A 25,389-nucleotide genomic window follows, 5' to 3' on the forward strand; every position below is an offset into this window, starting at 1 on the left:
CATAGCACCACTGACCTCTAGGAGAACTCCCACCAAGGTCAAAAAGTGGGAGTCCGAGCACAGCAGAAGATTTCACACTGAATTTATTTCTAAAACTTTGCTTTAGCTCAATTGTTTCAAGTGGTCAGATCAGTGCTACTTTTGATTCATGCAAACTTAGGAGAATGTCTGCACAGCTTGCCAATTTTGAGGCTAATAACCAGATAAAACCGGACTAATTGGATGTGGTGGAGTCCAGTTGAAGGGAGAAAGATAAACTGCATTTCATACAAATTGTTTTGAGACACGAAGTCAAAGCTTACCCAAGTCTGGCTTTAGCTCAGTAGGCAAGCTTAATTTCCGTGACATCTTTGCTGGAAAAAAGAGAACATCCCTCTTTACAAACACACGTCTACGCTAACACACGATGCCATGCAAAGCTAGATAACTAGCATTGGGCTTGAATACACCAAAAAAGGACAAAAGGCTGTGGAACAAAGTGCCGGGGGGGGATTTTGAATTGAATAAAGGAGCAAATATGCTTTAAACAGGAGAAGAAACTGCGCAAAGACTCAGACACAACTCTGTATATCACAGAGGCATGCTGTGGAAGACCTCTTGTTGCACAATGCCCTGCAAGAGAGGACTGGTACAGTGAGATACATCGAAACTGCACAGCCATTCAGGACCCTCATGCCACAGGAGCATGCACCAAGGACAGGAAGGCAACAGGAAACTGAAAATACTGAAAAGGAGATGGAAGAAGACGGTGAAAAAGATGGTTACTGAAGTACTGCTACTTAATGTAGGCTACCTTAACTGTGGTCACCTTCTTTTGAACTGTATCTCTTTTACTTGTTATATTAATAACTGTCACTCAAAACAGTGAACCTATAAACAGAAACGTCAATGAATGAAAGTGTTAGATGTTTTAGAGAAATACTGTGTGATGAATAGGGGACTTTCATCATGTGTTCAGTTAGATGTTACATTCACTAATGGTAGTCATGAATGAATTGCAAGCTAGCATTTTTTTTTACGGGTCCTTAAAACTGACAGAATCCCACCTTGACAAATGAAGAAGCTTATATTAGATGTTAGATGTCATATTAGAGACATCCCTAATATTTACAAGCAAAAATGTTGTTGGGTTAACTTCTTTACTTTTTTCCCCCATTTAAACGAAGTTCCAAAGGCTTAAATTGAATGACGCTTCACCTATAATCCAGTTTTCAAAGCTCGCTGTTTTCCAGCCCTCTCCATAATTTATGAACACATACAGTATGTACAGTTAACACATGGTAAACACCTACCATCTTTCTACTTTAATGTGAGGGCCCTGCATTTCCACACAGGGGTTTTCGCTTATAATTAAACCTCTGCTCAGGTAGAAGTCTGGTGGACCTATGGGAATTACATGAGGTCACCAAACCATTAAAATATAAGAATAATAAATGGTTTCTGACCCCAAAGGGATAAGAAGAGTCGGGAAAATGTACTGAATATTTGAACACTTAGAATATTCAGGCTTAAAATGTTCAGGCTACGGAATTGAGGTCAGGCTAGTTAAATAAAGTTATTTGATGTTGGTTTGAGAAGGACTGGTTTGGGAAAGGTTAGAAATCCAGTCTCAGATGTGGCAGGCATTGGAAGATACCATTACCTACCTACTCATCGTCACCTGAATCAGAAAAAGGTTAAGATACAGAACAGGCAACGCTCTGCAGACACACTTTGAGCACTTGATATGTAATCATATACACACACTGAAGGTACACAAAGACACAGTAGGACAGATGAGTTGCTCTCCACTCTGGTGGCATCATACTGTTACTATCGACAGAGCCAATAACGCACACAGGGAATCTGCTACAGGAGGTCAGGACAGAGATAACACGCAGGCACGTTTACATATGACACTCGTGCTACATACATGTAGCATGCAATGTGTATCTAAGGCAGTTAAGCTGTATTTTATGTATACAGAAAGCTTAATTACTGCCATGCTTCCAGGTTAGCCTCTGCTCCATGAGCTTTCAGCTTTCGGTGTATACTTTTCTAACCATATACTTGAGTACAGATGGAGAATATGAGCGCCTTTTCATTTTAACCAAGAAAAAAACAACTGTTGTTTATAATTCAATACAGTGAGAACCAAAAGATAGTGGAAGAGGAGCTAACCCAGAAGTGAAGCTGAACTTAGGCACTCTATTCTCTAGTCTATTTCTTCTCACTGTGGTGACCATGACACGGAGGACAGAGACAGGGGTGGGGGCAACTAGGTGGACGACAAATGTGGACTTTGTCCTGCCTACACAGCCTCTTATGAAAGCCTTTGGCCAATCTTACCTCCTCTACCACCTCCATTGTAGAATTGCTGAAGATTGCTGTTTGACATCAACACTTTTGGTGTTGTAAGGGGGGAAAGTAAAGTAGAGTAAATGCGCAGTTAGAAACACCCTTTGGCTTGTTACTACACACAAAATCCTACCCTAATAAATCCCATGTTTAAATTCTGAGTGGAAAACTGGCCTTTGATCTGTTGAGGATGCCCTTTATTTTGGGAACAAACCCTTGAAACGGATTCCCAGATGAAAGAATGCTGTGAATTATTATACTTGCCTGCTTTTTATAACAAAGACAATTGGCCGTGTAGATCTAGTCAGGGAAAGCTCTGATCCCTTTTCATTTCACAAATGTCAAGGGTCTACAAGTTTTATATTGTTTTTACTGAATCAAACATATTAAATTAAAATGTGTAACTCAGCTCATATTCGACTGATTTTAAAGTACTTGATATGTAAAACAGAACATTTAAAACACTAGGATTAAATGTGAGGAAAAAAAAGGGTCTGCGAAGCATTGCTATCCCACTACTAATGTTTTTGTCATGCTGCTTGAATATATTTGCATAATCAAGTCCATCTGCCCTATAACTGTAAGTGGTTAAGCATTGAAAATAATAAGCAGATACAATTTGAGTTATTTCAAATCAAACTATTCCAATGAACTTCTTGAACAATATTACACTCCCCTGCACTAATAGAGTCTAAATTCATCAAACTGAAACTGATTTCACGGTAAACCAGGTGGAACTGCATAAAAAAAAGAAATCAAAATTATTATCTTCCACTGGCAGACTTTGAGATTCGACAGAAAAAAAAGCGTATCCCTAGACTACATGACTGGCAGATTTTTTCGCAGGGAGGCACCTCATGTCTTTCTCTGGCCTATGAATAATGCAGAGCAGACAGATGTATCAGACCACAGTCTGGTGGCACCAGGCGGGGGGGCAGGGACACTCTTCACACCTGCAGCAGCACTCCCGACTTTGAGATTTGTTTTTCTGTCTGACCTTTTTAAAAAAGCTCCTTATTTCAGTGCCAAGTTACCTCTAATGAGATGGATCTGGGCTGTTCATACTCCAAGCTCCTTCAGCTTAAATACTAATGACGTAGATTAAGATGGAGGCGAGTTAAAGAGCAAAAGAACATTTTCCCTGTTGCAACACGGTAAATATTGCTGTGGCAGAAAGTGAAAATGGATTTTGTTGGTTTGCATCAGTGATATGAAAACTGCTTCATATTTTAATCTGCTGAACAGATCTGCTTTAGCACCCATACATTCAATGTTTAATTGAAATAAGATCCCTGCTCAAAATCCAAGTTAATTCACATCAGATCGCAACTGATATTATACATTTAACTCTGGAATAACTATACTACACAAACTACACAAATATGCAGTTACTGAATATATGAAAATACCCAAGGCCCTCCAGGTTGAATTTTTATAGTTTGAAATGATTCTATGAATAATGAAAACGAATGGGTTCCTCTACGAGAACGCAGAGTTTTATTTCATTCAATTCCTAATTCTTAGCTGTCACACTGTATTAGCAATCGTGGAGATTAGATACATTTACAGCCTAAAGCCCAGCTGTCCAGGATATCATTTGAGATTAAAACAAATGTATTCCTGTCTATTGAACACTGCAAAGTGGTAAAAGAATGCATGCACAGATGAGAAAATATTCTTGAAAACCCATAAATGTATGGTAATAAACTCAAACAGCGCATTTCACAAGACTGGGAGAGAATGAAATTAGCAGCAAGACAATTTTACGGTTCAACAAAAACCTGTCTGTGTGGTTCCAGTTTGATGAGCAACACTTTCAATAAAACACTATTAAAGGCAGAGGCTCTTTTGAAACACTGATCTCCCTTACCAATTATCTTTGTGCATTCAAATACATGGTTTAATAAGTATATTTTGTAACTGGTTTACCATTTGGCTTTTACTTCTCGATAACACAAAGCCCCTGCTTCTGTTTTTTCTCTTAAAAAAGAAGGACATTTTACCTGAAGTAGGGGACTTGCAGCGGTCCTCTGATGTGGCCGAGCCCTCGTTGATGTCACACAGACCTGCAGCAGAAATCACAAAATGAAATGCATACATCATACAGCTAGAACCACTGAGGTATTCATTCAGTGAGAGTATAACACAGCCCTGTTTTACTTAGTATAATATAACTCTGCAGAGAGAACCTCAGGTATCAAATCTGTATTGCTTTATGCTTTAAGGGGAATTAACTACGCATAAGTACAAACATGAGCATACATGTATTATGGGCAATTTTATATATAAGGCCCCATCATGTTGCCTCCATCTCTTTTGAATGGTTTTGGTCTCCTTTTGTTGTGGTTGTTTTGTCTCTTTATGCGGTTGCTTTGTGTCCCTATGTATTTGCGATAATTGTGAGTCTTGCAGCTCTTATGCAACTCCTCTTAGCTGTTTTGTGTCTCTTTGTGGTCATTTTGTTTTTGGGTTGATTTAGTTCACCGTTTCATTGTCAGTGTGGTTGAGGCTGTTTTCTAGTAATGTCACCGTGCATTTGTTAAGTTGTAGTTTTGGTGTCTTTGTAGTCTTTCTGCCTCTCTTTTCAGTTATTTTACAACTCTTTTTGGTCACTTTGAGTCTCATCCTACAAGGTAGATGTCTCTTTGAGTGACATTTAGTATGTAAGAGCCAGGGTGAGGCCCCCTTGGCCTTATCCAGGTAGGCCAGTTCAGTAGTCCAAATGGAACATTTTCCACCAGCAACTCTGTGTCTGTTGGTTTTAACATATAAAACATTATGCATCCTTAATGTTGTTGCTGGTGAGGGTACCAAGATGGCACAGTGCCAGCCAGCTATTTGTTAACTTGGGGGTACCTACCTGTCCCTGCCCTTTTAAGAAATGTAATGTACAAATTCATGTGTCGCCTAGAAGAGTCAGACAATCATGTTATCTCGATTTTAATTAACCCTGTGAAGAGTTCTACTCGGTTTCTTCCATGATTTGGAGACATTGGCGCAACAGCCTCTACAGACAGTGAGCATATACAGTATGTGTGGCTAGCTGTAATTTGACTGATTTTATGTTTAGCTTTTTAATCTTATTTATTGTTGTGTATTTTGTCATTTTGTATGTGATATGGACCTTGAGTCTGAAATAAAGATTGAATTGAATTGAATTGAATGCTTCTTTCCATTTCAACGTCGGAATCATTAGTTTACCACGTGGCTTTTTGTCATGTTGTCGTGTGAGGCAGAACGCCAAGCACACAGCAGTCCCTGTTGGAAGAGAAGCACAGCTGGATCCCTGATTACTGCTCACTGTCGCCAAGCTCTGACAGGTGCCAGCCCACTGCTCTCCAGTCAGTGACACCAGATGCTCCGAGTGTATACTCATTTGCACGTGCTTGTGTATTTGCCAGTCTTTGTGTGGTTCTGTGTACATTGGTTTGCCTGCATGAAAAGCTCATCTATGCTTCAATAAACGCAAACATCAAAAAGAAATCGCTCAACATCCACAGCTTACTAATTCATCCATCAAACCTTTGCTTAAGTATGGTCAGTGCATCGTCATGACACTGCGGCATCCTCTACGTAGCTGCACTGCCATCATCTTACACAGGGTGGCAGTGTGTCCATAAGGTAAGCACCTTATTAGCTATCAGTGGTAGCATGAGCCTGCAGTGGCAATGTGTGTAAAAGGGATGGGCTGGATGAGTGTGTGTGTGAATGAGAAGGTGAGAGCGAGAGAGAAGCGGAAGAATGAGAGGATGGACAGAGGAAGAGTTTGTTTTTGTGTAGTTATTTGTTGTGCGTTCGCCTTGTGAATCATTTTAAATTTCATGTGTGTTTTTGCTCTATATGACATTTTCATATTTGTTTCAGTTTACAGATCAGTTCAGGGATGTTTGGCCCTGTGGGGTTACTTATAATTAGTCATAATGTTTACTAAAAGAATGATTATAATTCTAACCCAGAGGTTTGCTGAAAATCAACCTTGAATACAAATGATTGTTTTTTTCAAGGCATTCCAGGAGTTTTTTTCCAAATATCCCTAAGCCTGCCGTGAGTTTGTTGCTTCATATGGTTGTTGCTGAGCTTATTATGGTTGTTGGTCCCCCAATATTTGACATTTTCCATCAAGACATACGCAGGATCTGCAGATCATGATTCAGCTCAGCATAGACAGATGCTGAGACACAATTTCAACTTAATGGCAGAAAAAATATTGAATAAAGAACTGGAGGTGAGAGGGTAAACAATCACGTAAAGTATTTCTGAAGGATAAGCAATATGAGCTAGTTGGGCTGGAAAAATCGGTATGCAGTCGATGTGTGTGTGTGTGTGTGTGTGTGTGGTTGGGTGGGTATATATAGATGTGGGTTTTAAAACTTTGGTTGTTTAGTGTAAAAAAACAACAAGCCGGGTCTTTGAGACGAGTACTTCTCCGAGAGGTATTTGAAAGATAATGTTCAGCCATCTAGCTTTTGAGTGTGGGCAAAAATATCTTAAATGTTTGCTTTGTAAGCTGAGGAAATAAAACAACAGCATGTCATGTGGCTGCAATGGTAAGAAAGCTAAAACAAGTTAATCCCTCTTCTAACTATTTTCCTTCTTTTCCCTTTTCCCAATTACCTCCAGAGGGCTGTCGTGTCTTTCTTGGCGAGCGGGGCTGTCTCTGGTAAGGGTCGTTGGAGCCATAAAGCTCCACCGTCCCCAAGTTGAGCACTACCGTCTTCTGGACGTAGTCCACCACTGCCAGACCGTTACTGTTGCCAAACACCACACTGGGGAGGGGGGGGGACAGAGCCGGACAGGAAGTGGGAGAAGCAGGTGAAGGAAAGGTAGAGAAAAAAGATGAAAGGTCAGAGGAAAATGTAGAAGTGGATTTTAGATATATATGGTCATGAGATGTGATTTAGAGCTAACACTGTAGTCAGGTCATAAAACAGCTGGAAACAACATTTTCTTGGAATTCATCATTTGTGTTGACAGGCCTGGTTGTCTCTGAAGCCTCGAGCAGTTGCTGCTTGAACTGCTAAATTACTTTTCCACTTTGCATATTTTCACTTTATTAGATTGCCTTTATAGATTTAAGTCATGCTATTAGAATAACTAGCATACATAGTGAGCACTTTCATAAAAAAAAGCCCTGGTTCTAGTCTTGACTAAGATGATCCTGCATGCATACTTACAGACCGTAGGAGGAATTGAGTGCCAGACTTGTGATCTGCTGCGGGGGCTCTCCACTCACCCACACTAACTGGACCACCAAATCTACCTGGTAGCCTGCAGACTGCTTTAAAGGAGTACTGCGCACTCTGGAGAGATGACAGAGTGTAGAGAGAGGAGTAGAGACAGTGAGAGACACAGAAAGGAGGAGAAAACGAGAGGGAGAGACACATTAAAAAAAACATGTTTTACAAACAGAATACCAAAGGAGTGCAGCTGCAGTTGTGAAGCCGTTGTGTGTTGAGAGTCTGGCATGAGAGGCTGCAAGGGGGGTGACGGGGGGGGCCGTGGCTGAGAATGCTTCAGGCGTTGACTTAGTCTGTGAAAGAGTGCTTGAAGCAAAAGCCAAGACTCTTGTGTGTATGAGAATGTGTGCAAGTGCTGCTGGCGCTTCTGAGAGTTTATGTAATGTGTGTGTGTTTCATACTTGAGGCAGGGCATGTTGCCTCCGTCAGAGTTGTTGCTGCTGGTGGAGGGGTGTGACGGTGGGCCGCTTGTCTGAGGGGAGGCACCGGGGGTGGGAAGCGCCGGTTCTCCCCCGTCCGGAGACTCTATGTCGTTCAGCTCGTACTGCATTCGCACCTCAAGTAACTGTATGAGACAACACACACACCAAAACACAGGTGTAAGAGAAAGATGATTTTTATAAGAAAACATTGAAATCATGATAAAAGCACACAGAGCTGTAAACAACATTTCTTTGTGAATTCCTCTGAGCATGATAATAGTCATGTGACAGGGAGTGACATCCACATAGTCACTTTGATAATAGAGATTTGTTTGACGTGTGTGTGCTTGTGTGTGTAGGCAGATTGAGAGTCAAAGAGGTCCTCCGATGATGAAAAATTAAGTTCCTTCTGAGTCCTCCTTCAGGCTACTTCTCTGCAACCCCCGCCTTCACATAGCCACACACACACCACCTAAACTCACACAATGATGATAAGCTTCTCTCTTTTGCATTCTGTCAGTCTCATTAGCCCCACTGATATGTGGGAGTGAAGAGTGATCGGAGCCCTTCTTCAGATTCTCACTCCCGCCTGCCTCTGTCCTCCTCTACCTTCATTTCTGCGAGGTTATGGAGGTGTTTGACCTTGTGGGGAAGAAGGCTGCTCTCCTAATTACAGCTGCCAGCAAGTGCATATCTAGTCCTGATCCACATCCCAGTCACACTTGAAGCGTAGGATAAAACGCCTGAAATCTTCTCTGACACATGCATCAGCGCTCACTGGCAGTCATCCATAGAAAAACACTTCCAACAGGAAGGTGGCTGATTTGAATCAGTCTACTGTTGCAAGACACTTGAACTCTACAGATTCGTGACAAATCTTTGCTGTGAGAAAAAAGTATTTGGAAGAACACAAATAATTATGCTAACACATTCAAAAGGCACCAACAGCTAAAACATTCAGATTCATTTGCAAACATGCAGGGAAAAAGCAAATCACATCACTCCCACGCACTTTGATTGACAAGTGATCCCTGTCTCCAGATCGTTGTGAGCAATAACACCACGGTAGTGATCGCTTGGGAGAAAAATACTGCCAAAAGTATTTTGCTCGTTACCAATTTAACACTCCACTGCTCCATTGAAAAGTATACACTCAGTATGCACGCACCGTCTCACTTGTCATATGGGAGCTGTGAGCATTTTTCACACGGATTAAACAGCAGTTCTCTTTACAGTGTGTCATTTAACAACATCACGCCCCCATGAGCATTTACGTCGCAATCAAGGCAGATTATAATGTAGCTTTGCTTGTTCACTGCTTCGTCTGTTGGCATGGCAACCATACCGCCTTTGACGAGGCAGATCTGACTTGGTGTTTGTGCATATGTCTCGACATCTTTAAACTTAAGAGAAAGTGAGGGTTTACAGCAAAAACATTACAAAAAAAAGCGAATACTGCAATGCCGCTAATAACTGTATTTTTTGTATTTCATTTTGTATTTGTATGCATGCTTCTAAGTTAACATCAAGCTGTCTTTGGCTCTTTTCTGCTGTAACTAATGTAAATGTCCCCTCTGTGGGACGAACAAAGGTATTCTGATCAATGTATTCTTGAAGGAAACGTACAATTATGTCTCTTTTTTGTATCCATGCTTGGATGGTTGCAAGGTTCTTACAATAAAAATGAGACGAGATGAGATGTGTTCACCCAGATTATAACAGTGACCCACCTGCACCACCTCGGTAGTTACTTCCAGTTTGCTGAAGCGGTAGATGATAATGTTCGCTGACACCCCGGCCACACACAGCATCCTGCTCTCAGGGCACCAGGCCATGACCTGAATGGCGAAGGGGTCTTCATCTGACGTCTCGGTGCTGCCCTTGTCCTCCTTGGACCTGTTTCTGTCAAAAACCTTGGCTGTTTTGAGTTTATAGAGCACCTGGAGCATCACTAGGAAAAAAAGAGAAAAGAGGAAGGCATCAGTGGCAATGCAGGAAAACTCAGACGTATCAAATATGACTATAAATAATATGATTTCAGAGTACAAAATTGAAATAATTATTCATTCTGACTTAATCCAAGCAATACTTGTTTTGTTTATATTGACTGTGCGAAAGCCGGTGCTCCAGTTCAGTCAAGATTAATGAAAAATACTTTTCAATATTAGTTTTTAAAGTGGTTTCCTTTCCCTGAGCTGAACGATATATTACAATATCTATAATTGTGGAAGCATAAACAGCGCTAAGCCAATGAGAGAACTCACTTGCAGAGGCATCCCAGAACTTCACAGTCCCATCAGCATGCCTGGGAATTAAAGAGAGGGAAACAAAGATAAGTATACAGTACAAGGCGGGTGAATTTTCAGTCTGTGTCCCTTTCCTCACTTTTCATAAGCTTTACAGCAACAAAATAACTCAGTAATATCAATTGAAGGCAGGTAGTAAATCAAAATAAAACAAATATTAACTGAATATTGTGTCTACAATTCATATGTAACACAAATCTCCTCTTTGGGAGGATTTAACTAAAATACTTTCATGATTTTAGTTGGATTTTTTAGACAAGAGGTAACCAGTAAGAATACTATATGGCCAAAAGTATATTGACCTCCCTATCCACCCTTTTTTTTTGTTGGTCCTACTGCTTTTTCCATGTTTTTGTCTAGGCCCAATAAGTTCAACTCCTTCGACAATGTTGTGGCAAAAGTTTGGAGTACGTCCTTTCTCCAATGAATGAGGAAATGTGTTCTCTCTTAAATATTTGACTTGCCAGAGAAAAGCCCTGGGGCCTCATTTATAAAGCTTTGCGTAGGATGCACGTGGGAAGGTGGCTTACGTAGGACAAAGCAAACAAATACGCACACAAATATTCCGATTTATAAAACACTGCGCACGCACGTCCTACGCCGGTTTCCCTTTTATAAATCACAATCAACTCGAAATGCGGCGCAGCTTTTGCGGGCTTCACGTAACGCCCATATTTGCCTATAGATAGTCAAAGAAACGACCCGTATTAATATTCATTTTGACTGGCTGCATGAAGAAGATCGCAGGAAATGACGACAGAACAGCTAAAAAAGACATTTCACACCGTGTCAGATTTTGGTTCTTTTGGGGAGGTGGAGACAAATCATAATGTTTGGTGGATGCAGTTTGAACCAGAGTAGCAGCATGGAGGTCGGATCGTCACCAAAATAAATAAATAAGTGGTCCGAAAAAAGTGAACGACAAAATACACATAACCTTCCTCAGGCAGTGTGTTTGTGCCGGGGACAGGAGACCCCCCCCCATGATGAGAAACTGTAAGAAAGTATCGGGGGATCCCTGCGGAGTGGAGTCAATTAATGTTTATTTTTTTTATTTGGTGGTTTGTGTTCCAGCTGTCTCCACTGCAGCCTGTGTGTCGCAACTCTATCCACCAGTTAAATTAAATAAAACAAATGTGTTGTGTTATATCAGCTGCCAAATCTACCAAATATATGGTGTTCTTAGTTTCCATACCTCCTGTGTTTTAAGAGCGACTTATCAAGTCTTAGCAAACGGCATGAAACATGATTAAACATGATAGTATATAAAACCATGCTCGTATCTATACAACCTATAGAAATACAAAACGGCCTCAGTTTAGACGTAATTCTGTCCTTCTGCATCATTTATGAGAATACATGTCATAACCCTAACCATATCATATTCGAGGTGGTTTTCAATAACGTATCCGTATATATATTTATTTCTCCAAGTTAGGTTTTTGTGTGCACTGAGGAGTCTCAAACAGGCGTTTGTTTAATCATTTTAAGATTGGCTTCAATCAATTTTTGCGAATTAATTCTTCATATATGATACATGAGAGGTAACATTATATTTATGGTATTATTTCCACATATTTCTCTCCATTCTTCCTTCTGCCGTCTCTCCCGTTTGTGTGCGTACCACGGATGGGTCAGAGTGTGCGTGGAGGACCGCACATTTTCCCGTCAAGTTTGTTTTTTAGAAATCGCAAAGATTGCTTAGAAACTGGCGTACGCCATCTTTTGAGCGTACGCACCGTTTATAAATGAGGCCCCTGACCTTTACCCCATCAGACACCTGAGTTGGATTACCAACTACAGTAAAAGCCTCTACGCTGTATCCCCAAACATCAGTGGCAGACTTCACTTAAGCTTTAGTGGCTGAATGGAAGCAAACCCCTGCAGTCAGGTTCCAAAAACATATTGGTGTAATGCTAAGATGTCATTTTTGGCTACTTAGAGTTAATTGTCGTACTAACAGAACATCCACTTTGCCTATTTTCCTAAAAATAATACAATCTACACAGGATTTCTTAATAGCAGTGTTGAGCAGGGCAGCTTCTCCACTGGTGCCACAGAGTCATAAACAAAGTGTATTTTGGTTGCTATGTTTTCCCTCACCCCTTATCATTTTGTTGCCAATTCAGCTGAGTGGAATGAAAGAGGAATATTTGTTGTGTGCAGTGGCACTCTTAAAAAGAGAGAGAAGCCTGTACAGAATAATAATAGGGGCATGTAGGGGTGAGGAGAGAGAGGAAGGAGAGGAATGAAAGCCTCCTCCTGCCAAACCCATACCTCAATGTCACTTCTTCAGTGCGTGTGTTCTGTTAAAAACGCCCCTACTCCCCTTGTCGACAGCTTAGAGGGGAATAATAAACATTAAAATGGAGCGAAGTGCACATGATTGGAATATATAAAGACCTACAGTAAATATTGTAAGACAAACGCTTTGCTGTGGAGCCCTGACAGTGCAGGAAAGGTGAAAGTAATTGAGTTGCAGCAGGACCATAACGATAATGCTAATGAAATCAGAATTGTCTTACCCAGTGATGATGATCTCTGGGTAGCTCTGTGTGCCTTGACCCCAGTTTCCACCACTAATAGGCCATTCCTGGATAGACAGCAGACACACACACAGCACATTAGAGCAGATGAGAAACCACAGGTAGCGAGCAGAGCTATGTCAATAAACAACGCGTCAACAGAGACATTGATTTTGGAAAGAGATGACATGATAAAACTGCACGCGTGTGAGTGTGCATGAAGAAAAGAAAGGCAGGGATCCTTTGTGCCGCAGTGTGTCTTGCAATTATACATTATACACGCCAATGAGTGTGTGTCTTCGTCTGAGAGGGGCGTGTGTGTTGGCGGGGGGTTTGGCTTTGAACACGTTGACACATACAAAAGGTCATCAGGATGACTCATGGTGATCTTTATGTGAGAATGCCCTCCCGCAGCTCAGCCAGGCTTTTGCTTTACACAAAAAGGGAGGAAATCGCAGCAGCTAGGCAGGCAGTTTGGCTCAGTACATGCTGACATTTCCGACAGAAAAAGCTAGAACAAGGCGACAGGGAAAAGAACATAGGCATACATAATGGCTTAAAGAGCAGGGGGTCTGTCTTAGATAATACAGGAGTTGAAGAAGAGGATGAGACCAGAGAGGAGGTGTACAAAGAGAAGGGATGATGTTAGGTAATATGACACTATTATATTATAGTTTGTTTGGCTTTAGAGAAACATTAAGAAATACATTTGATGCTGTATGCACTTTGTAGCAAAAGTATGCATGTATGTATGTATGTGTCCTTTTCATGAAACCTTGTTGTGCTTGGAGTACGCTAAGATGGTTAGAGGGTGTTGTATGGGACATTTACAATTCAAATTTAGACATTTAGCTCTTATAAAACACTGCTATCCAGAACAACATTAAGAAACATTTCCCCCTTGGAGTACTTTACTCTGTTATACATCATAATTATACCATGGAAGGTATGCTGAAAGAATTATTAGATCGAGTGGTGATTATTTCATTTTACTTAAAAACTAAAGATTTGTATTTTCTGCAATGATTCACATTCATCCAACTTAAATATGTCCCAGAAATAATAATGTAATTTGGTACTAACTATTGGAAAAAGATTAAAAGTCTACCGCCATGTTAGCGGCCGAACCTACAAATGGCACAACAGAACTTTGAGCTAAATGCATCAGCATGCTAACATCTGTATCAAGTACTACCTTAACCTTAGCATGCTAACATTCACTAAAAAGCTCTAATCACAGCGGAGGCTAAAGAGGATATCTTTAGTTCTTCAAATGTTACTGAAACTAGCAATATTGTTCAATTAGTACACTTAGTTTAAACAAATTCCATTTAATTGCCGGTGTAAATGAAAGGATGGTATATTCTGAATACAACAGGTTGAACATGTGTCAAATTTGGCTACCGAAAATTACAAAATAAAATTATTAATACATTAAAAAAAATTGGGTTTAAATGATAATTTTCTTTAAAATTGGTAATTTGTTAATACAGTAAACATTCCACCTGATATTTACCACTGATATAATAAATAGGTGAAATATTTTCCATTAAGATTCCCAAGATAGTGAGAAAAACTCAAAAATAGAGCTTCCCTATACTGTAAATTACCTTTTTGCTGTAGCCCTGTCGTTTCTGCCGCGAGCCGACGGAGTAAAGTGCAGGTATGAGGTCCACAGGGCAGTCGGCAAAGTACTCGCAGCAGGTCACAGGAGACTCATGGATAGTCAGAGGATACGGGTTCTCGAATATGGGGTAACTGTTAGCGAGAGGGCACAGACAAAGTCACTCCTAATTCAATTAGTCTGTCTGCCTAGTATCAGTGCATTAATCTCATTCAGTGCTGCCTGCATACTAAAGAATAAGATTCATGAAGGTAAGCTATATACAGTAAAGGCAATATATAAAAAGATAATGAGCATTAATAGGCCAACTGTGACATTTCAACCCACATTTAAGAAACAAAGGAAGAGTTGTTTAATAAGAGTAAGACTCACCCATTTTGTGCAAGGTCGATCACCACTAAATCCTTTTCTAGAAGGACCACCACAGCGTAAGGTTCCTGAAAATCTGCGAAACAGCGAGACAAGTCATTCATCACACCACACTTCTACTGTAGTAATGTCATAACTCATGAGAGAGAAATCCCCTGAAATCTCCAAAACCACAGGGGAAGAATTCCTCAGACTTTATATGGCAAATGTTATTATCATATCTGTGCCCTGAAGATGTGAGGGCAGGAACGCTTACTGCTTCAGATTCATTCATCTATGTGATTTATATCTGTGGGGAATAAAGCTCTGGTTAAATATTTGTCTGATTTGGGTAGAATTAGATTAGAATTCCTTTTTTATTCAACCTTGGGATGAGTGGTTTTTAAACCTTTGCCTTGAATGCTAAAACGAATGCACCAAAATGTCAACGTTTAACATTAAGATATTGATTTTTTTGAAGGTACAATCTGAAATACTGACTTGTAAACCAGCATTGTGGAATGAAATATTCTAAAAGTAACAAGTAATAATAAAAGGGGACACACACATCCTCCAACACATATAAAACAATGTATAAATCGAGGTCAGGTGTAACCGGAAGGATGCAGCATAATTCCTTACATCAGTTTTGCCCAGCTGTGTCTATTATGTTTGGCAAGGGTTAAATGCTTTGCTACGGATCACCTTGACAACATCTAAGCTGAAATCGCCTGCAGCCCTTAAGCTTCATCTCGGTTCATTGGGAAAAAAACAGCACAGGCCTTCATCGCAGACATTTAGACAGTAGCTACAATTCTGAAATATAAATTATAGATTTAATCCTTCTGTTTAGAGCAGCATGCCTGGGGCTGTCAAGAGTACACAAATGTTTAAACACTTTGACAACTGTTTTCACTACAACTCTCGTTGTCCTTCTCATGTATCTTCCCCGAAGCTGGTCTACAAGTGGTTCACATTCTCTTTAGATCACTGTACAGTTTGTCCGTTTAGGAATTGGCAGTTGACAATAGCACAGTTTCATCAGTCATGCACCTGGCTTTGAAACTTTAAAAAAAGTATTTTGCCTTAAATAAATGTGCCCCAGTGTACTTAGCACCAAATACTTGAAAACTCTCCTTATAAATGATAACACTTTTATTACGAGGCATTTGAAGCACCTCTTCCTTCATTGTAATAATGGCCAATTTCATGCCTGATTTACCTAAAGATACTAACTAATTACAAACAAGGCAATCAGCAAAACAAAAAAAGCTTTTCTATGATGAAGATATGTTTTGGGTAAGTTGCAAAAAGGGATGTGAAGTAATATGTCTCATATATATTTCTCATCCCTTCATAATGAATTAGCCTTTCTTAGTTTTTTATGGGAAACCTCAACCTACTGAGGAAGACTCTGAGACTTTCTGCTATAACTGATGTTAAGTACCAATCTTCAAGTTTGAGATCTAATCTTGTTTTCTGAGAATGACTTAAACAGTGTTTCTTTAAATGAGTTGTACTCTGAGTCTTTGTGTCTGTCTGCATTCTATACCTGTCTGCTACTTTTTCTGCCTGCACTACTACAGTATGTGTTAAGATACTTGTTCTACAAATTACTTTCCCATTGCATCCAGATCATCATGGATTTTGCACTTCCTCTACACTAACGCTGCTCACATACACATTGTCAGCCAGATATGCATTGTGTAATCCAAAGACCTAGTAATGTTCATTACCAGATGAAATCAGTGGGTGTTAACATCAGGTTGCTAGTGAGAAGTCGCTATTATTACGTAACTAACTAATCCTCTCTTTAACTGTACTTAAATATATGTTTACGTGCCGCATACAGAATACTGGATCTAATACGTACTATAATCTAAAACAAGTAGAAGTTGAGCTGAATGGTATGGGAACCTGTCCCATACCATTCAGCTCAACTTCTACTTGTTTTAGTTGTTGACTCCACAATACAGTAAATAAGATAATAATTGTATTTAAATGAGGCGATTGCGTACAAGGAGATGAAATGAAAATATAATAGTGCGTGTGTCGGATAATGAAACTAGAACAGGATTCATCCCCTTGGGAAATTTCATATTTATTACAGAAACACTAACACGGGGGCAAGCAATTCAACATAATTAAAAAGATAGAATGGTGTGTTTGTGTGTGTGTGATTACATGACAACAGATATAATGCTCAGACATGCACAATAAAATATGTTACACAATTAGAAACTCACCATTAGCGTACGGTGTCTCACACAGTGTGAGGAAGTCTACGATAGGATAGTCCATCTCCAGCACGGCGGTGCTCTTCCCATGCATTACTGTCAAACATGGCCGCCGGCCCACCGTGTCATAGGAGAGACCACCAGACAGGATCATGAAGGGCTCACTGGAACATACACACACACACACTCAGTAAGTAAAACCTTTTACGGGCTTTTTATATATGTGCAATTCACAAAAGACAACACAAGTTTTTGATTGGTCTTCCACGTCTATATTGTAAATCTTTTATACCTCCACTATACTGTTGATGAGGCCAATAGGGACTCTAACTTAAGTAAGAATATAACAAATAAACTTGACAAAAAATTACAATTTAATAGATATTTTCACTGCCGTATGTGGACTTAACACTGCCAAAATAGTGTGTGCCAAATGAGTGGTGTTTTCTATTTCACGTTTTTCATATAAGAAGATTGTGATACATATACATTCTGCATATCTCCTCGTCTGAAGCACACGTACATTTTTTACTCACAGCTTTTAACCTCTGCCAATAACCTTGATTTTGACATTAATGTGTTGTAACATTAGGCATATTAATGGCCAAGCGTGTGCGCCTGTGTGTTATGCAGTGTGAGAGAGAGAGAGAGAGACAGAGACAGAGACAGAGACAGACAGACAGACAGACAGACAGACAGACAGACAGACAGACAGACAGACAGACAGACAGACAGACAGACAGACAGACAGACAGAGAGCTTACCCAATTCTAGTGGTTTTGTACTCTACTTTGAGAATGGGTTTACAAGGCTCTGGCTTCTTCCCGTCCTTGGGCTGTTTTCCTAAAATAGAACAAACAGAAGTTACTTTGGTTTATCTCTCTTCACCTCCTCTCTTCTTGTTTCTCCTGTCATCTCCTTTTGTTCCCCCTCTGTAGAAGCAGTTCAGAGCTGCACTTATAGCAGCAGTGAACAGTAGCCAGACAATAACAAAAGGCAATTCATCACAGAGGATAAAGATAAATGCAGGGGCAGGGACATGCAAAGAGGGCGTGGCCATCAGGGTTTTCCAACCTTAAGGGAGGTCTGAGTGAAGGCAAATGTGCCCATTCATCATACAGGTATGTGTGCCTACCTATGAATATCAGAAAGCAAAATAAGAGGCTGAATATGAGAAAAAAGAGCCAACAAGGCATGTCTGTAAAATAAATAACTTTTGTAATAACTGCATCTAAATAACAGAGATCTAAAAAGACAATTAAAGAAGGACTTATAAGCCTTACTTAAACCTGTCAAAGGAATTTGCACAATTGCCCATTAAATACCGAACTAATTAAGTATGCAGCAGTGGGAGAAACAACTAATTAAAAAGCCTGTGTGGTGAAATCCTTTCTGCAATCCCCTACATACAAAACCAGCTTGACCAACTGGTTAGAAGTTTTCCCTTTCATTTAATTCCCTTCATTGTTCGTCTTTCTGACTCTAACGCTCTCTCTGTCCATTTGTGGCACTCTGTCTAGTTCTTCCAGGCCCTTCATCTGGGTGAGTTGTCAAAGTGCTCTGTGGGGTGAGTAGGTGTGAGCGGAGACAGCGGAGTATGGATTAAAATGCATCTTCAAAAGAGCAGACTTGCTTTTCTGCAGGAAATAAACAGAGCACCGGCACTAATGTATGCACGTGCAGGAACAAAGTGCAGCAAACAGAGGCAGGCCATAATTGAACTGACAATAATCCTCTAAATGAAATGGGGAAACGATGAGGGAGCCATGTGTAGGGAGGGTTTATATGAGTAAAGAGCGGGTCATGTGACTGACAGAGGAAGCTGAATGCGATCATGTATTGTATAACTTGTACTAACACCTCAAAATAATCAGACAACACAGAATTAAGAGCATTTGTATGTTATAAGCTAAGTAGTGAATGGTTAGTCTTTATATGGCCAGTCTTAGATAAAGTTTGACACCAAGAAGTATTCGTATCAGGTACAAAGAAACACCTTGAGCAATGTTGCCCACATTATTATTATGAAATAACTTTAATTATACAGCACCTGCTTTACAAAAAACTGCAAACAGCAAAAACATATTTTTAAAGAGAAAAAAGGAAATAATTAAATGAGAAGGAAATGAATAACAGTAAGTACTGATGGTGGGGTTATGAATTAAAGTTAAGATAAAACAATGTACTTCAAATATGTTTGAGTATTGTGCGCTAAGACCATCATGCATCTGGGGGTGTCAGAATCACTCCCTGTATATTGCACTATGGCTACGCTCTGCTGATTATATAAGGAGTAGTAAATGAGTATGTTAGGGAGTGAGTTCAGACACAGCCTGCGTGCAGTGTGTGTGTGTGTGTGTGTGTGTGTGTGTGTGTGTGTGTGTGTGTGTGTGTGTGTGTGTGTGTGTGTGTGTGTGTGTGTGTGTGTGTGTGTGTGTGTGTGTGTGTGTGTGTGTGTGTGTGTGTGTGTGTGTGTGTGTGTGTGTGTGTGTGTGTGTGTGTGTGTTCACTCCTTACCGTGCGGGGTGATTGTCTGTATGGGCTTGCCCTGGCCTCTGAGGTTCCATATGGTCAGAGTTCCATCTGAGTGACTGCAAATGAACTGCTTGCCCTCGTGATGCCAGGCAACTGAGTGGATAGCCTAGGAAACGACATGCAAAAAGTGGAGAGGGGGGGGTCAGTGTGTTAGCAAAATTCAGCATCATGTACCAACCATCTCATATCTCACTAATGCTACAAGTTTGTTACATTACCACAGCTAGAGAGCACAGAGTACAATATTCATATGTGGGTTAAAAGCCGCTGACCGGATTAAATAGTCTTCAACAGATGGTGAAAGTGAGATAAAAGAGTCTGACCCAGGATTTCAGATCATTTCCTGTGGCTTAAACGCATATATTAGAAGAAGCTTTTATATGAAGATTTGCTGAATGGGAAGAAAATCCAGAAATGGATTGGTCATTTTATTCAGAGATGCCAGGAGCAAGGTTTTATAACCATGGTTATATCTTTTAAGAAGTCCATTTAACAAAGGACGCAAAGTGCAGTAATGAAACATCTTCAATATAATTGAAACATTCTGGTGCATTCAGCTTCAGTCTCATTTGAAGCCATGGATTTAAGATAAAAGCATTGAGTGAGTCTTTCTTGTTAGAACAAAAATCAAAGAGAGGGTAAACCAAAATACCAAAACAGTCAGTGTTGTGTACATAAGAAGTAAGCAAGGAAGTTAAAAAACAACAAAGAGCAAACTAAATGAATAAAATGTCTTATATCTACAAGTGAAAGATAAAATAAAACAAAGAATCAAATGGATTAATTGAAAAGCTTAAATACAAATACTAGAATACAGCAAGACGGGAAAGAGTTATAAAGATGGTGCCCTTGTAAGCCTGGCTCACCACGATTTATCTTCTGACAAGCAATCATTGAAAACACAAACGCATCATACCCAAAGTGTGCCAGAAAAGGGCACCATCTTATTGATGCCCTTTGCATAGCTCATGATTAAACCCTGCGTACGTTTTGACATTAAATACATGTGATGGTGTGCACCACATCTGCGGGAAGCTCGCAACAGTTTCATGAGACTTGTCACATGAGTTTTCACCATGTAGATAATCTCTGATGTGATTGTTAGTAATAGGTATAACCTTTTCTTTAAAAAGTGCTTGTTGGTAATGCTTATGTACATACTTAGCACCTTGCACTCTTTAGTATTCAAGCTGAAGCTCCTATTGTTTCAGTGTGACCTTGCCACTGGATTTCCTCTTCTCCTTGTCTCACATCGCTCATCTCACGTGAATTATTTCCTCTCTGTCAATGCCGATGTGAGCACACCGTCAGGTTAAGTTAATCTCTTCAAAAGAAAGCTGCCTTTTTTTTAAGGTGTAAATCCATTTTGCCTTGGGTGTGTCATTTATCATAAACGGTGCTGCGAGTCGTCTTTCAGGAAAAGCTAAATGAGGCGGTGTGGGGAACCAATGTCAGCGGGTGGTCATGTGACACCGGTGATATGCTAACCACAAAAAATGTAATTGTATCAGTCCCAGATCATATTTATATATTCTAAGGGTTATTGGAACCCATCAATTGATTGCTGGTCAAGTATTCATTCAATCACATACATGTAGGCTTGCATGGCCAGACCTTGAACTCACAAAGATGAAACCAATGATAGGATGCTGAGGTGGGGTTTTTTTGGAAGAGGATTTTCAAAGATCTCATTATCCAGTTTCTCAAATAGACTCCAGGTCACCGTGAGCTTGATGAGACAGAGCCATTGTTCTGTGACATCATGCTGTATAGACGCACAACTCACATGATCTCATTCCCTGCCACTCACAAAAAGATGCACAAACGACACATTAATAAGTTATTTTTGTATATTCTTTAGTTATGGAGTTTACTGATTTCCTGCACATGAGTATTATTCTCTCAGAAATAATTAGAGCCTTTTTCCAAAATGAGTAATAGCTTAGGTGTCTTATCTAAGCTGTTGGCGGATGTGAGTTCTGGTCGGCAGAGCGTCAGGGACAGGTGGGATGCAGTTTGTCAAAGATTTGTTGCCAGAAGTGATTCACTGTGTGCGGTGCCAGGTGGCGTGGATGTAGTTACAGCAGGTGTGCCGAACGCAGTGTGAACACATTTAAGATTCTGCAAAAATGTTGAACATCCCACACTCTGAAACTAAGGTAAATCTTATGTTGACTGGAGCCCAGTTTAAGGATATGATCTGCAGTTATTTAAGAAAATGCTAACTGCTTAAACGTATCACTTTCTTATGAGAAAAAGACGTCATACTGTACATCCATTCAGAGATGATTTGACACTGAATTTTGAAAATCTATCAGTCCATGTGCCAGTACCAATAGGGAACAATGCACTTTGCTTAATTGGAAAATGAGTAGGGTAATTGGAACACATGGTACCCATCATATCATACAGTACCAATTAAAAAGACTAATTTCATGATTTATTACATTAGGTCAGTTTTCACAGATCGGTATTTGGGGGATTAGAGAATTACGTCAACACTTATTAGAGTCACACACATGAGCATAGAAACACACACTGCCACACATACTAACTCAAGGCAACCAACACACACAATCAAGATTGGTGAAGGAAAATAGATATGCACATAAATATGCACATCACGGTCCCAATTAGAACTGCTTGTGCCAGCGCCATGTCACACTGGGACACAAAGTCAATTTAGCCTTAAAGCATCACACACAGAAAACTGAGAACATGAGAGTCTAATCTACCAATAGATATGTTACAAGTTTATATTTATTCAGCTTTATAATATATACCAGCAGTCTATGAATATTCAACATAGTGTTAACTTCTTATAGGTGAAGTAGTAAGAGGACAATCAAGGCACTGACGTGGTAAAAAACCTAATCTCACAATAACCTCTTCAACATCTTTATTTCTGATAGGAATTTTGTTTAGGAATTAGGAAAATATATCTAAACTAGTGTGAAGGATTCACCTTTTCAGGAACATTAGTAATGTTAAATCTTGACAGTTACGGCCCGTCCACACAGCGGCGTGCGTTAAAGCTTCAACGCTTCAGCCCATTCACTTTGAATGGGGTGACGTCAGGCTTCGCCGAACTGCATTGTGGGAGCGAAGCGTAGCTTTGCTCACGTTGCTCGCTTCAAAAGTTGAGCAATGTTCAACTTTTGAAGCTTCGACGGAAGCGTCAGCCAATCGAATCATATGCCAGTACAAGCTCTAGCCAATCAAACCGCTGCTTGTGTGTCCGGGTTTCAGGTGATTGGTTGTTGGTCTAGCTTCAGACATGACCACCGGCAAGCGACAACGCACGCCGCTGTGTGGACGGGCCGTTAGAGCACCACAGAGACTGACCATCCTATTAAGGAGAATGATATACTGTCCTTCAATGGATCGTGCACCAGACAAACGACCCTTCATCATGAGAAGTAAAGTTATCTATATTATTAACATGTAGAGGGTCTTTAGGAGAAATAAAATTGTCCTTAACTAAGCCAGACTTGTGTCAGACAGAGTTTGCCAATAATTAAGCATTTGCTTTTAATCTTGTCAGACAACCAGATGGAAAGGATTTCCTGTATGCGGACAAATCAAATAGAGTTAACTGAGCTGTCAATCAAAAGGATAGTTCAGGATATTCATTCTGACAATCTATTGTCCTATATCGGCAACCTCAACAGTTTTAAAAAGTGCAAAGGCCTTGTTTACAACTTGTTTTGAAACTCAGTGAACCAGCATTCAAGGTTGCTTATCAAATGAATGTTGGTGTTTAAATATGTTAATAACTCAAATACCTCCAGAGACAAAAGCTGTTATTTTTTGGATGTTGCTTTGAAAGCAAGCACTAATGCTTAGTGATTATGTAAATAAATGTGTACTTTTTAAACGTTTTATTGTTGGCCTTCAAAAACAGCTTTGAGGATTGTGTCTGGCTCAGACAATGTTTTACTCCAAAGCTGTTTGTATTTGGGCTCAGATTTAGACACACCAAGCTGCATGTGTGCACGTTGACCCTGCAAGAAAGTTACTGCGCTTTTGGGCAAAAACAGCTGGTCCCTTTTCCGTGATTTAAGAGAGAAATAGATAAAGAGAAACATATAGCAAGAGAGAAAGAAACACAAACAATAAACAGTCAAAGTACAAGAAAAACTGAAAAGATTATTTGAAAATAAAATAAATACTTAAATTATTAGAAAGGAAAACATTAAAGAAAGGAATTTAGAAAAACAGAAATGTACAGGACTTCGATTTGATTTTTTTTTTTTTTTAAAGGTGGGAAGTTGTGCTCCATAAGAGGACTGTAGGATAAATAAGTGAGTTTGAATAATAGGCCTTTAAAGGGTTATGATACAAAAATAAAATGCATTTAATAAGGCGAGCAGGAGCCAAACAGGAGGGGAAGGGAGGAAGACGAAAGGGATCTGGCTGTGATGTCAGCCATTCATCAGGCCGGACTGGGACCGAGGTGTTGAGTCAGACGGAGCAGAGTGGAGCGGGTCAGAGTGACGGATGCTCTCTGGCCAGCACTGGAAACCCTTACTGCTGATACACAGCTAATAATAGACAATCCACTGAAAGACACTGAGTGGAAGTTGTGCTCTCTCAGCTCTTTGAACGCTTGTAAAAACAAAAGTTTTATCACCTCTGCCGTTTGCCCAGAACTCTGCCAGAAACGTTGTTGCTGTCTTGGAGCAAAGTTCCTATTTCCTGACAATTCTGAAGGTTGACCTAAGTAGAACTAACAAAAGCTGCCTTTATCCGGTCATCACCATTTCATTATTTCCCTTATGAGCACTTGCTGACGTTGTGTGAGAAAGTTCTCAAGAGTTGTGCCAAGATTTTAGAAGACAACATTACTCAGAATTCCCTTTGAAATTCAAGAGTCTGCCTTTCATTTGTTTAAATACCCAATTTTCAATAGAAGAATTAAATATTCTTCAAGACATGCATAATCCGCAGTCTGAAACCATCACGGCATTTTTTCATTTCAGTGGAAAACTTTGATACTTGGCATCAAGCTTCTACTGTAGGCAAATAGTGTTTGAATGAAATCACAGAGCAGAAAAATATATTTTGCAATGGATGTAATAGCTGTGGAAAGGTATTCACCCTACAGGACTATTAGCAGCAGCTATACAGAGTTTTTACACAGTCATGTTGACTGCGAACATTTCCAACTGTAGCAACAGATCCTTGCAACATCAACGTCTCATGATTGATGTTAAATAAATATTTAATGGCAGAAATGGGCTAAGCAATGCAAAAAGTCTAATATCTTCAAATTAGACCAATGTTTCTATGCCAAACCATTAAGACACCACATAACTCTTGAAGTGAGATTTACCACCATTGCCATTCCATCAAAAACACTCCTGCACACCATAAAGTTGTTGAGTTATAGGAACAAAACACTACAAACAAGAGGGAATCTGAAATACTGCACACTGTCAGTTGTGCTCTGTTTGATCAATTGACAATGTTTGTGCATAAGGAGAGGAGTACACCAATCAACAAGGTAAGGTATCACATCCATTTGAGCCCCTTCAGTTGTAAACAGGAGTTCTTATCTTTACAAAGAACATTGGATAAATCAAGTAGGTACATCATAATCTTTACCGACTAAATGTTGTAAATTCATACAAAAAGTTCAGAGACAGACCATAGGTGTAGAATTTTTTTTTTTGTAATACACCTTATATATCAAATATGTATAATAACTTGTGTAAAAGGTGTAATTATCAGGTAATACTATAACATACTGATAAGGAGATATTCATTCATTACCTATTTTTCTCCATACCACCCACCCTTACCCTGACAAAGCCTT

At 39.8% G+C, this 25,389-nt stretch overlaps 1 protein-coding gene across 4 annotated transcripts in view; it reads right to left on the reverse strand.

Annotated features, from left to right (window-relative positions):
* Positions 1 to 25,389, reverse strand: part of stxbp5a (syntaxin binding protein 5a (tomosyn)) — an 88,085-nt gene that overhangs the window by 8,107 nt on the left and 54,589 nt on the right. For 2 of the 4 annotated variants that reach the window (XM_034143720.1, XM_034143721.1), the window contains exons 8-19: positions 19,554 to 19,677; positions 17,801 to 17,879; positions 17,046 to 17,200; positions 14,824 to 14,896; positions 14,438 to 14,585; positions 12,828 to 12,895; positions 10,261 to 10,301; positions 9,727 to 9,947; positions 7,976 to 8,139; positions 7,512 to 7,637; positions 6,952 to 7,103; positions 4,341 to 4,403 (exon numbers count right to left, since the gene is read on the reverse strand). In XM_034143720.1, coding sequence (XP_033999611.1) covers positions 4,341 to 4,403; positions 6,952 to 7,103; positions 7,512 to 7,637; positions 7,976 to 8,139; positions 9,727 to 9,947; positions 10,261 to 10,301; positions 12,828 to 12,895; positions 14,438 to 14,585; positions 14,824 to 14,896; positions 17,046 to 17,200; positions 17,801 to 17,879; positions 19,554 to 19,677 — 1,414 coding nt within the window. Of the gene's footprint in view, positions 1 to 302; positions 354 to 2,328; positions 2,383 to 4,340; positions 4,404 to 6,951; positions 7,104 to 7,511; positions 7,638 to 7,975; positions 8,140 to 9,726; positions 9,948 to 10,260; positions 10,302 to 12,827; positions 12,896 to 14,437; positions 14,586 to 14,823; positions 14,897 to 17,045; positions 17,201 to 17,800; positions 17,880 to 19,553; positions 19,678 to 25,389 lie in introns of all 4 variants that reach the window. The other 2 variants (XM_034143717.1, XM_034143718.1) reach the window with 2 other exon arrangements.

The sequence above is a fragment of the Trematomus bernacchii genome, unplaced genomic scaffold, assembly GCF_902827165.1.
Source record: "Trematomus bernacchii unplaced genomic scaffold, fTreBer1.1, whole genome shotgun sequence".
Taxonomy (NCBI): Eukaryota; Metazoa; Chordata; class Actinopteri; order Perciformes; family Nototheniidae; genus Trematomus; species Trematomus bernacchii.